At 38.9% G+C, this 12,390-nt stretch overlaps 1 protein-coding gene across 2 annotated transcripts in view; it reads left to right on the top strand.

Moving 5' to 3' along the window:
* Window positions 1-10,523, top strand: part of GPR63 (G protein-coupled receptor 63) — a 29,140-nt gene extending 18,617 nt beyond the window's left edge. For both annotated transcript variants that reach the window (XM_036380620.1, XM_054514345.1), the window contains exons 3-4: window positions 1,897-1,974; window positions 5,034-10,523. In XM_036380620.1, the coding sequence (XP_036236513.1) occupies window positions 5,176-6,435 (1,260 nt within the window). In that variant the 5' untranslated portion in view covers window positions 1,897-1,974; window positions 5,034-5,175 and the 3' untranslated portion in view covers window positions 6,436-10,523. The remainder of the gene's footprint in view (window positions 1-1,896; window positions 1,975-5,033) is intronic.
* The last annotated feature ends 1,867 nt before the right edge of the window (window positions 10,524-12,390 follow it).

Below are 12,390 nucleotides of genomic sequence, written 5' to 3'. Positions count from 1 at the left end.
GATGATGAGAGAGCATATATGAGATTATTTTTCATTCTTTTTCTGTGTTTGTTAGGAATAAACTATAGACACTTGTGGGTCCTTTGTCCTTTGCTTTATACTGTGTGCTACTGACTTGAGAAATGCAGGGTCGCACAAATCTTTTCAGCTGAGTTAAGGATGCAGAACACTTTTACTCCTTCTCCACTTGTCTGGTTCCTTCTGTTAAGAAGGAAAATTTAGGATATAGCAGTATTTTCTGAAGCTTCGATTGTTTACTATAAAACATTAGCAGTTGTTTCTCTAGTTTTTGTTTGATTTGCTTTCCTCTTTAAAGCTTTTATGATACATGTTATCATCTAAGCCTCTGCTGAACTTCATACTTCAGAGTGTGAGGTTGTGTGGCGTAACGGATGTAAACTTAACCTGATAAGCAAATTCTGTTATGTGAATTTAAAGCTAGTCAGGTAACTCCATGTATGTGATCAGATGTCTGTATTCAAATCAGAAGGCCATGTATCCTTTGCAGTCAGCAGAGAGATGGGTGATTCACCTCTTTCTACATGGACATCTGTATAATGATATGAACTATGTCCCAAATGCTGTCTGAATTCACAGAAGCTCAATGACATCCACAACATCCTGTAACAAGTGTTTTCATAATTACTTGTGAAATAATAATTTCCAAATGTGGGCTCCTCAGTTTGAGAGAGACATGGATATACTGAAGAGAGTAAAGGGTTACAAAGATGATGAATAGGCTGGAGCATCCCTTCTGTGAGGAAAGACTGAGAGAAGTGGGGCTATTCATCCTGAAGTAGAGAAGGCTCAGGGGGATCTTATCAATGTTTATAAATACTTGAAGAGAGGGTACAAAGAGGACAGAGCCAGGATCTTTTCAGTGGTGCCAGGTGATAGAGGCAGTGGGCAGAAACTGAAACAGGAAATTCCCCTGAACATCTGGAGACAGTTTTTCTCTACTGTGGCCCTTTAGTAGGTGGCCCTGCTTGAGCAGAGAGGTTGGTGATGATCTCCAGAGGTGTTTTGTGATTTCTTTGACTTTTCCTGTTCTTTTCTTTTGAGAGACAGCAATCATTCACTTTCCCTAAAGTGTCACTAAAAACTTGGTAGACCTCTATGATAGCTTTTTTCAGTTGCTTTTTAATAGAGATCAAGTGGTGCAGAACTGAGCATAGTACTGGATAGATGCCATAGATGTGTATTGTAGCAGGTGGTGTATCTAAATATACAGTGTATATAGCTAGCTCCTGGTTTTCTTCTTAGTTCCTTTGCTAACAATTCTGAGCACAGGGCTGATGTTTTCATAGAGCAGACTATGAAAATTTGAAGATCTGTTTTTCTTCCGGATGGTAATTATTGGTTTAGCATCTGTTACTGTGTAGATAACTGTTTTCAGTATAGGCATAGCTTTATCTCTAGCACTGAATTTTATGGGGTAGACTGCTGGCTTGCCACTAGCTCTTGAGAGATCCCTCTGTACCTTTTTTTTATTAAATTGACCTAAAAACCAGTTCATGGTCATCATCAGCAAATATCATGGTTTTGCATTTCCCTCTTCTCCTCTATAGATTAAAGAGCTTGAGCCCTGGTAAAGATTTTATTTTTTAGGATCATTCTGGTGACCTCTTTTCTCTACAAAACTAAACACTCCCTTTTTTTGTTTCCTATTTGAAAATTATTATTGTCTGTAGAAGGGTTTTACATTTATCTAAGGGCAGATTAGTTTCTTTTAGAGCCTTGGTAGAAAGACCTGTACAAGGCCAATCAGAAATACAGAAGTTACTTTTGCTGACTTATTGCTTACACAGCTCTAAAAGATACTACCCTGGGGATCTAATTTTCTTGCTCCAAGATTTTAAATCCAGAATTATTTGTTGAATTTATGTTCTTTTCCAGTTCCTGCAGAATGCTACAGCTTCCTTTCCTTCATAGTGTTCTCAGCTTGTGGAGTCATAAACCTCAGTGGAACTTTGGGTGAGATTTTCTTGTTCATTGCTAAACTATTTCTTGTTTATTCTAGAAAGTTCTGTTAACCTTTTTCCTGTTGGTTACATACTTTATTCTAAAAAAATGTTAAAGAAGACTAGTAGAGGAAAAGTTTATATAAATCAAAGAAAGAAGAGCTTTGGCTAGTATATATGCTTTAGCCTGTAATCTGTAATTAACATTGAGGTTTTCTCTAAAGGAGTTAGTGTAAAAATAAAATATAAAGAGAGAGAATGGAGGGAAAGAAAAATCTATGATTAAGTTGATGGAATTGGTCATTTTTGCAAAATGTCATTGTACATAGCTTTATATACTTCTGATGGGTTATACAATCTTTGAAATATAATAGGACAGAATAAAAAATTATAACTTTCATTCAAGCAGTAAGACCTCTAGAAAGTGGAATTTGTGTGAATCTCTGTTGGGTTTGTGTAACGAAGTTTTGGTAGCAGGAGTGGCTTCTGTGAGAATCTGCCAGAAGCTTCCTCTGTGACCCATCGAGCCAATGTCAGTGGAAGGGACCCACACATGAGTGTTCAAGAAAAACTGCAGCCTTCCCACCCCTACAGTGGTTAGGACTGTATTGGAGAAGTTCACAGAGGACTGTCTTCCATGGGAGGAATCCACACTGGAGGAGGGGAAGAGTTTGAGTCTTCCCCCTGCTGAGCAAGGGGCAGCAGAAACAACGTGTGATGAACTGGCTGCAACTCCTGTTCCCTGTCCTGCTGCGTTGCTGGTGGGGAGGAGAAAATTAGGCAGAAGCTTAAACTCAGGAAGAAGGGAGGGATGAGGTGAAGGTGTTTTTAAGATTGAGCTCTATTTTCTCATTACCCTACTGTGATTTAATTGGTAATAATTTAATCTAATTTCCCCAAGTTGAGGTTTTGCCTGTCATAGTAACAGGTGAGTGATCTCTCCCTGTTCTTACTTCAACGTACAAGCCTTTTGTACAATACTTCTTCTCCCCTGGCCAGTTGAGGAGGGAGTGAAAGAGCAGCTCTTGTAGGCATGTGGTGTCCAGCCAGGATTAGCCCACTACAAGAGTAAATTAAATTAGGATGTTTATAACAATATCTTTTGTGATACCGTTGAAAATTTAAGGACACAGAGAGCTTAATCATTTATCTGAAATAAAAATGCTGATGGTAGTCTGGCCTGGAAATCATCTAGTGACAGAGCTTGCAGATAGTCAGGGAATGAAAGGAGCAGGTCATAGTGCTGATTTTACTTGATGAATTCCTGACAGCAGCCTCAGCAGGTTTCCTTTCAGACTGCTAGAAGTCCAAACTGGGGGCATAAATCAGATTTTGTTGTCTTACAGTTAATTTCTTTGTTGGTGAAGTATTATCCAGCAAAAAGTCAACTTTTTATCCTACACAAAACATGTAGTTCTTGTGTAAATTCATAAAAAATATTACTTTCTCCCTTTATTTTTGACTGACATTGATACTAAACAGAACCTGCATAAATACTGTGGGCAGGGTTTGTGCTGCCATAAGCTGCTTCTGTTAGTAGCCCAAGCTTGTCATCGTGTGCAGAAATGGAGGAGGGAGATTGCCCTCTGAAGATGCCTTTATCCCTTTTCTAATGATAAACATGAAAACAGCCAGAAGGGACTATTGCAGTCATCCAGAATGGATGAGGTGAAGTCCACTTTATGTTTCTGACTGTAGTGATTGTTTTTGAAAAGGGTATTGAATCCTTCTAGTTTCCAGCTTGATCAGATGCCAGTGTGCTCTGAGAGTGTTTAATTTAGTAGTCCAAGACAAAGGGGAGAAGCTAGCACTGAAGAGGTGAGGGAGCTCTCAGCTCCTTCGCATTTTACTTGTTAAGAATATGTACATACAAATATATGTAACAATACAATACTTGTAGTATAAGTGCAACAAGACAGTGCTTGGAACTAAGGAAATGTTGGATTGTGTCAGTACCTATAGGGGCCCTGCAGGAGGGGTGGAGAAGGACTTTATGTGAGGTCACGGCAATGGTCTTAAGCTGAAGGATGAGAGATTCACACTAGATATTAGGAAGGAATTCTTCACTGTGAGACTGGTGAGGCACTGGTACAGGTTGCCTATGGATGTTGGTGATGTCCAATCCTTGGAAGTGTTCAAGGCTGGATTGGATGGGGCTCTGAGCAACATGGTCTGGCAGAAAGTGTCACTGCTAGAGCAGGGAGGTCAGAACTAAAAGATCTTTACAGGCCTTTCCAGCCCAAACCATTCTATGGCTATTATGACAAGGGAGGGAGTTCAGCAGGATGTGTGAGGATTAGATTTACAAGAAGAAGAGAGTGCACATGGTTAAATTATATGGGATACCAAGATGAATTAACAAAAACATCCCCAGACCAGTGGAAGCAGAAAAGGGGGAAGAGTTGTAGTAACCAAAGTGATGATTTCCTGCACCTGAATGTGAGTCAGCCCCTAAATGAAACAAATAGAAAAATTCTTGTATCCTGTGGACAAGTTATTTCATAATAACAGGTTAGGATATTTTGCATGTTTTTCCTGAGGTGTCTGATGTGGATGACTGACATGGAACTAAGAATTCTGTATTATGTGCAATAACTTGGATAAATAGGCTTTCAGTGCTTACCAAGCAGGTAAATAGGCAATATAATGATACCATTTAAGCTATTTAGAAATGTTATTAAAGTTTCTATCTGTAGGCAATTTCAAAACGAAATAAAGTTAGTTCAAAAATTGCGAGATTCAAATAAAAATACTTTTTTGGTTTAATTATTCTTAATCGGTAGAGTTTGTTTTCAAACACAAAAGTTCTCCAGCCTTGGATATGGTAGAAAAAAGCGTGGTGACTTGAGAGTGTTGTACAGTATCAGCAGGACTGCAGGAGTAGGACCTATGAGAGAAAGGCCAACTATTAAAAGACTCCTATATTTGGTGCTTAAGTAAATTTTGTCAGCCTGAAGTGTAAACATATATTAAGGATACTATTCTCATTAAGGAAAGCTGAGCAATCATTAGGTTACCACTGGTTTCAGAGAGTTTTATATTGTGTATTTACGTTTATTTCTTCTTTTTCAGGTGGAAATACTGACATGAACTTAAGAACTTTGATGCTTTCAAACCTTGAATTTTGATTGTTAAATGACCAGTTCAAAATACTGCCTGAACAAGATGAAATGCCTTGAAGACCTTTGGTTCTGCTTTCATTTTTCTTGAAGCAATGGTTTTCTCAGCAATGTTGACGCTGGCCCACTCTGGGACCTCAAATGCTACTTTCATTGTTTATGAAAATGCCTATACGAATTTTACCACTCCCCAGTTCTTGCTTCGTAGTGGCACAACACAGCCATTGAGATATGGTTCAGGTGCTGTGCTCACCACTGAGAAAAGTACTTTGCTAGTAAACACCACAGCTACCCTGCCGTCACAAGAAGTTTTCAGGAGCTTGAGTTTGCCACTCCAGATCATTCTTTCTGCTGCTATGATATTTATCCTATTGGTTTCTTTCCTTGGAAACTTTGTTGTCTGCCTGATGGTCTACCAGAAGGCAGCCATGAGATCTGCAATTAATATCCTCTTAGCAAGCCTGGCTTTTGCAGACCTGCTGCTGGCAGTGCTGAACATGCCATTTGCTCTGATAACAATCATTACCACTCAGTGGATTTTTGGGGATATATTTTGCAGAGTTTCTGCCATGTTCTTCTGGCTTTTTGTTGTAGAGGGGGTAGCCATTCTTCTTATTATTAGTATTGACCGATTTCTTATCATAGTACAGAGGCAAGATAAACTGAACCCCTACCGTGCAAAGATTCTTATTGTGATTTCCTGGGCAGCATCCTTTGTTGTTGCTTTTCCATTATCAGTAGGGAATCCTAATCTGCAGATACCCTCGAGAGCTCCTCAGTGTGTTTTTGGCTACTCTACAAGCCCAGGTTACCGAGCCTACGTGATAGTTATCTTGCTAATTGCTTTTTTTATTCCATTCCTGGTAATGTTGTATTCTTTTATGGGCATACTCAACACTGTCCGCCACAACGCAGTTCGTATCCATAGCCACCCTGATAGCATATGTCTCAGCCAGGCCAGCAAACTTGGTCTCATGAGCTTACAGAGACCTTTTCAGATGAATATTGATATGAGCTTTAAAACTCGTGCCTTCACAACCATCCTGATTTTGTTCCTTGTCTTCATAGTCTGTTGGGCACCATTCACCACTTACAGCCTTATTGCCACGTTCAACAGCCACTTCTACTACAAGCACAACTTTTTTGAGATAAGCACTTGGCTCCTTTGGCTCTGCTACCTCAAGTCTGCACTGAACCCACTGATTTACTACTGGAGGATTAAGAAGTTTCATGATGCATGCTTAGACTTGATGCCCAGATTCTTCAAGTTCTTGCCACAGCTCCCTGGCCATACGAGGCGGCGCATCCGGCCCAGCGCCATCTACGTGTGTGGGGAGCATCGGTCGGTGGTTTGAAACTGCAGTTGTTTGACAATGATTGTTGTTTGCTGGGGTAGTTTGTTTTTTAGGCTTTAGGTTGAATTTTGTTTTGTTTCATATGGCTTTTTCAGTGTGGCCATATCTTATAACTTGATTAAATTTTCAGTACTTTGTGCAATTTTGGGAAGATAGAGGGAGGGAATGTGATTGGCTATAGTTGGGTTTACTACCAGAATACAATGTAAGCAGAATAACAAATGTTACCTCTAGGATTCCATGGAAATCCATTATTTTAATGAAAACTATATTTGGAACATCTTGTCAGGTTTATGCTTACTAGGCCTACAATGTTACCTAATTGTAGGAACTTTTTTTATGCTGCTAAGATACGGTGTATTTAGTTGGTGTAATTTTCTGGAAAACTATTGCTGCTGTCTGCCAGTATATTAGAGCCAAAAAGTCTCATTAGATTATTTCTATCTAATTTAATGATATTTCGGAAGTTTTCATGGTAACATTAAAAACCTGGTTTTTAATATTTCCATTAATATTTTGTGCACTTTACAAAATTTACTACATAGTTTGTTCATTTGAATATTTTGTTCTGTATTGAAGATGTATTATTATTGCTTATTATTATTTGTTTAGTCAGTGAATTTCAATGAAAGACCCATGTAAGCTCTAGGATGGTGATTTATGTTGGTATAGCTACATGTACAGTCATAGATTTTCTTGTTTTCTAGCAATTGATCAAAATTACCTGCTCTGTTATTGGGAGACATAGAAGGAGAAAACAGAGGAATGAAAGAGAAAGAAAGAAAAATACTATAACCTGAGATTTAGGCTCACACATGGTTTAGAAGAATAGTGTTCGTGTTAAAATTGTTGCAGGGTAAAGGGTGACTGCAGTTGTTACTTGAGGCTATTACAAGTTATCCAAACCTCATGATGTGCCTGAAAACCTATCTGAAATAGTGATTTTTGGGCCTACAATTTATACTGTGTTGCTGTAATGTTGTTTCTGCTTGGAGCTCCTTTAAAGCTAGGTGTGCACTACACAGCTGAAATCATGCTGTCAGGCATTTGTTGGAATAGGAGTAGAAATAGTAGGGTAAACCAGCACACAGATACCAAATGAACCATAGTTGAGGTTAGCATTTAGTCTACATAGTAATTGTAGGGAGAAAAAGAGTTCTTGATGTGTTTTGCAATTTAAGTTTTGGCTCAAAACCATAAACAGTCACAGAATCATAAAATGGCTTGGTTTGGAAGGAACCATAAATATCATCCTGCTCCAATACCCCTGCCATGGGCAGGGACACCTTTCACTAGACCAGGCTACTCAGAGCCCCATTCAATTTGCCCTTGAACTCTTCCAGGGATGGAACATCCACAGCTTCTTTGGGAAACCTGTTCCAGTGCTTCACCACCCTCACATGGAAGAATTTCTTCCTATATCTTTTCTAAATCTACTCTCTTTCAGCCATTACCCCTTATAACAGTCAGCCAGCAGAGTTTGCTGGGGATGTAAGTTAAATTCCCCTTTTTCCTCTGATACTACTTCACACTGAATTTTTCATTACCTCTTTGTCTCTCTAGTGGCTGCTGCCTCAAGGGTTTACTCACTGTTCTCATCTATTAGGTATCAGCTTCTCTCCCTAAAATACCAAACTATCTTTCTGATTAATGTCAGACTGTGTTGGTATCCTCCTGGAAAGCAGAAAAACAAGGATTTTCCTTGATGATAGCAAACCAAACTCAGATACTTTTTTTTTTTCCAATCAGCTAAATAAATACTTATTGTGAGACAAGTAGAATTAAGACTTAGGTTTGGGCTTTGGAGCCAGATCCCCAGTTGCTCTGGGGCTGGGAAGAATACCTGCAGAATCAGCTTTTTGGGGCTGTGACCAGAGGGATTGATGTACAACAAAGAACAACCAGAGCTAGGGTTTGGGCTTCTCTTGCTTCCATCTGTCTTTCAGTGCCCCAAAGCATGGGGAGCTCTCTGTTGTTCTTGTACCAGAGGAGCAAAAATAATAGCAATTTTATCTGCTTCTGTGTATCTGCACAGTACATGTGTGTATGAAGGAAATGTCCTATGTGGATGTCCAGGAACTGCTTGCTTCCTGACAGCAGCAAAGCATTCAATCCCAGATTTTTTTTAAAGGTCTTCAATAAAGAACTAATTTAAGCTAAGTTAGCTCTGTTCTTCTCATTGACATCTATTGGTAAAGCTGTTGTTGTTAAATTTTAGGACTATAAAAGGAACAATTTTGAATTCTGTAATTTCATTTTAAAAAACCCAACAAACTGCCAGCTGAAACTGTGGATTATGTGTAAAGGCGTCTGGCAGTGGTAGTGTTATTGATGGCCATGCTTTCTCTTTCTTGTCAGTTTTACTGATGATGGTATAGATTTTTCTGATCTAAAGGAGTTCCACTATAATGCAGAATGTTTTAGTATGTCTTTGCAGTAAAGCTTTTGTTTTTCAATTACATTTACATTGATAGCACAAGTTTATGACCTGGTTAGTATGACTTTTCTGTTTCAAAGCTGTCATACATGTTTATGTCTGAAAGCAGCAAAATTGTGCTTAGAGTTAATGTAACAGAGTGAGTGTACATTGTCTAAATGGCAGGAACAGGTATTTTTGTTGTCTTCCAGCTCTATGATGCAAGAGATTTGAATGTTGTAAAACACAGTAATTCAAGAAGGAAAGAAGATGAGCAATACAGGAAAATTAATGAAATTGCATTCCTGAAGGAGGAGGGAAAAACATTTTGTGGGATTTTTGTGATCTCTGATATGTACTGTCTGTGAAGTATAAATTGCAAACATCAGACAGTTAATTTGTCTTGGTAATTAAGCACTTGTTTACACTGACTGTAACAAGGTTTCTGGTCAAAGCTGCATCTACTGATCCTTGGAGAAAAGAAACCCAAATTGTGTGGCTCAAATTCAGAGGTGATTTCCAGAATGATACAGTATTCACACTTGCCAGGTTTTTTGAGATGATCAAAGCATATAGTGAACAAAAGTGTGTTCAAAAAAAGAAACAAGGTGTGGTGTAGAAGTATCCCCAGGGTAATTATGTGTTTACAGAATCATTTGAGCTATTGTGTCTATGTACTGTCTTGAGAGCAGTGCCTTGATAATTACAGCTGAAGTCCTAGGACCAAGTTGAAGACCTCTGAACTGCTCAGTCTTGCTGTCTGTGATCCTGCCAAGAATCCTGCATAACCTCACTGAGATTTGTAATGTTAAAACACATACATACTGGCAGAAGTGGGTCTCCTGAGGCAATTGAATGGTCTTGACCAAGACCAAGGAATTTAAAAACTCAGACTGATCCTTCTTGACTTTAAAGGGAAATTATCATTTTCTTCCTCTCCAGAGATGATAGTCATTACTAATCTGTATTCCCCCATGTTCTATTTTCAGACATCTTAGTATGGAGGATTTAAATGAATGTATTTTGAAGTATGTTGCAGTTTAATTCATTTAGTCAAAGCATGGTACTTACACAGGTCTCAATTGTACAAATCTATTGCTGAAATGATTCTTTTGTACTCAAAATTGTGTATTTTTGACATTTCTTGTTACTTATGTAAAGATATTTCTGTATATAGAGAAGAAAACTGTTTTGCCTCTTACGGCTTTTTGTCACTATTTTTTTCACTTGTATGCTTAATGCTTTTATATTTTATTTTGGGCATATGCAGAAATAACTGTGAGATTTCAGTGATCTTTCTGAACCCATTTGAGATTTTTAATTCCTAAATCATTCAACAATGCCCTCCTTGAAAGAGATTTTAATTTATTTTAGTGTGAAAACAAAAAATTCAGAGCACAAGTTTGTTGTGGTAGGAATGGTGAGAAATATCTTAAGTCCAGTTTTCCAGGAGCCACTACTTTGCCACTAATTTGGTTTAATTTTTTTTTTGGCTAGTCATTTTCTGATGTGGAGAAACCTTGAATTATTGTTTTAAAAAAAGTTGTTAAGTAGAATTGCATTGTCTTTTCTGTATATAATACACCTATGAAAATACCTGAGAAACAACAACAAAAAAAGAGAAAATAAAAATAAACATTCTCAAAAATGTAGCAAAAGTCTTTAGAATTGACTGTCTTGTTAGTACTTGAACTTGTTTCTTGTATTTAATGCCTACCTGCATAATTTCAAACACTTCTTTTATCTGTCTGTGAAATAACCAGGATTGCCTGATAATAGGGGGTTTTGTTTAAGCCAAAATGTTTCTTGGATAAAGCATTTGCAAAATGCTCTTTTCTGAGAAACTGCAGTAGAGACGTGTCAAGATAGCTAGAACAAATGGAATAGTATCCAGCAAGCAGAGAGAGAGCCTAATAAGGAAGTAACTTTCCTAAAATACCACCTGAACTGGGTGTCCCACCTTTTAGCTTGCACTAAGTAATTAAGATCATCTTGCTGTGCAATAAATAAAGCAGGCAGTAGTACTGCAGGGCATGATTCATATCAACACAAGACAGTGACCTTTATGATTCAAGTGCTGCATGTCTGTATGTGATGGATTATTCCTCATATTAATAGAGTGAAAAAAGCATCTCAGCTGTTTGGGGGAAAACTTTCAGTTTGACGATGTCTTAGCAGAAATGCTGCTGGAGTAATTTCTCTAAATGAAAAAAGACATGTCCCCAAAGAGTGCCTGAGAGGGGATAGATATTTCTGGTTGCTTGAAAATGGCTGTGCTCAGCTACTGGAGTGCCTCATTCTGAGACTCCATACCTCTGCAACAGCCACTTTTTCCTCCCTCATCCTCTCCTGGTGCCCCCAATCTCCCCAAGGTGGCTACTTCTGCACCACTCTGTTGCAGGAGGTTGGTAGAGTGGTGGCAGGAGGAAGTGGAGGTCCCTGGGCAAGCTGTGGAGGCAGAAAACCTCTCACCCCGTGCCACCCTTTCCTGTCTTGGAGTTCAGGTTGGACCATCAATGGCAGGCTGAGGATGAGTTTTACCCCCTCTGGTTTTAACATCGTGCCAGGATAGGAGAGGTGTTACAGGAGCACATAGGCTTGCCTCTAGTGCTAGTGCAGGATCCTTGTTCTATCCCCAGTAGTGTTAGAAATTTTATTCTACCTCATCTTTCAGCAACTGAGCTCCATCCATCTTCAGCCAGTTCACGACTGAATAAGAATCCCTGAGCTGACCTGTGTCTCTGTGAGTGTTCTGGGCACAGGATCCACAGTGAGCTTCCAGCATAACAAAAGTTCCTGCAGCTTGCTCTCAAAACAAAATGGCATACATGGAGACAACCACAACTCTGCTCAGATGTAAGTGGTGGAACAGTCATAAGTCAGTGGCTGCACTGTATGGTGGGGGAAAATGTGAGTTGTGATGGGACTTCTTAAGTGCCCCTTACAGAGATGGTGTTTGTTTTTAAAATTGATGTATGGATATTTATGCACAGACTCTTGGGTTGTGTTGTTCTGCCTCATTGTGTGACAGTGAATGCAACTTAATACCAAATCATTACAGTACTGCTGGTAAGTAACATAGTGTTCATAAATACCAAAGTAGAACTTGTTCTGGCTTATATTATTTTCCTGACTGCATAACCAGCTTTGGCAATGTGCGGGCACAGAACATAGCAATAATGAGATATACTCCTCATTTAATCGGTGCTCTGCCTTCAATAGGTTACTGCACTCCAAACCTCTGTGGTTGACCTGAAATAAAATTAAGCCTTTTTGCCATCATGAGTAGAAATTTCACTAACATTTCCCTGTCTTTTGAAAGAGAAGGTCGTGTGAAATAAATGACAGCTCCTCCAAGAGTCAGTTAATCTGAACTCCAGAGGGGATGTAATCACAGCTGTAATAAATTTAACAATATCTTCCTTTGATTTATTTGGCTTAGGCTCTGTGTCAAAGACAGAGGGAAGTTTTTGGTGGCTGAGGGTATTGCCTGAACACCCAGGATGGCAAGAGGGAGCCACTGAAGCCCATGTTAAAAT

The sequence above is a fragment of the Molothrus ater genome, chromosome 3 (assembly GCF_012460135.2).
Source record: "Molothrus ater isolate BHLD 08-10-18 breed brown headed cowbird chromosome 3, BPBGC_Mater_1.1, whole genome shotgun sequence".
Classification (NCBI taxonomy): domain Eukaryota; kingdom Metazoa; phylum Chordata; class Aves; order Passeriformes; family Icteridae; genus Molothrus; species Molothrus ater.
The sequence above is the reverse complement of the archived record's forward strand: the minus strand, read 5'-3'. Positions and strand labels throughout refer to the sequence as shown.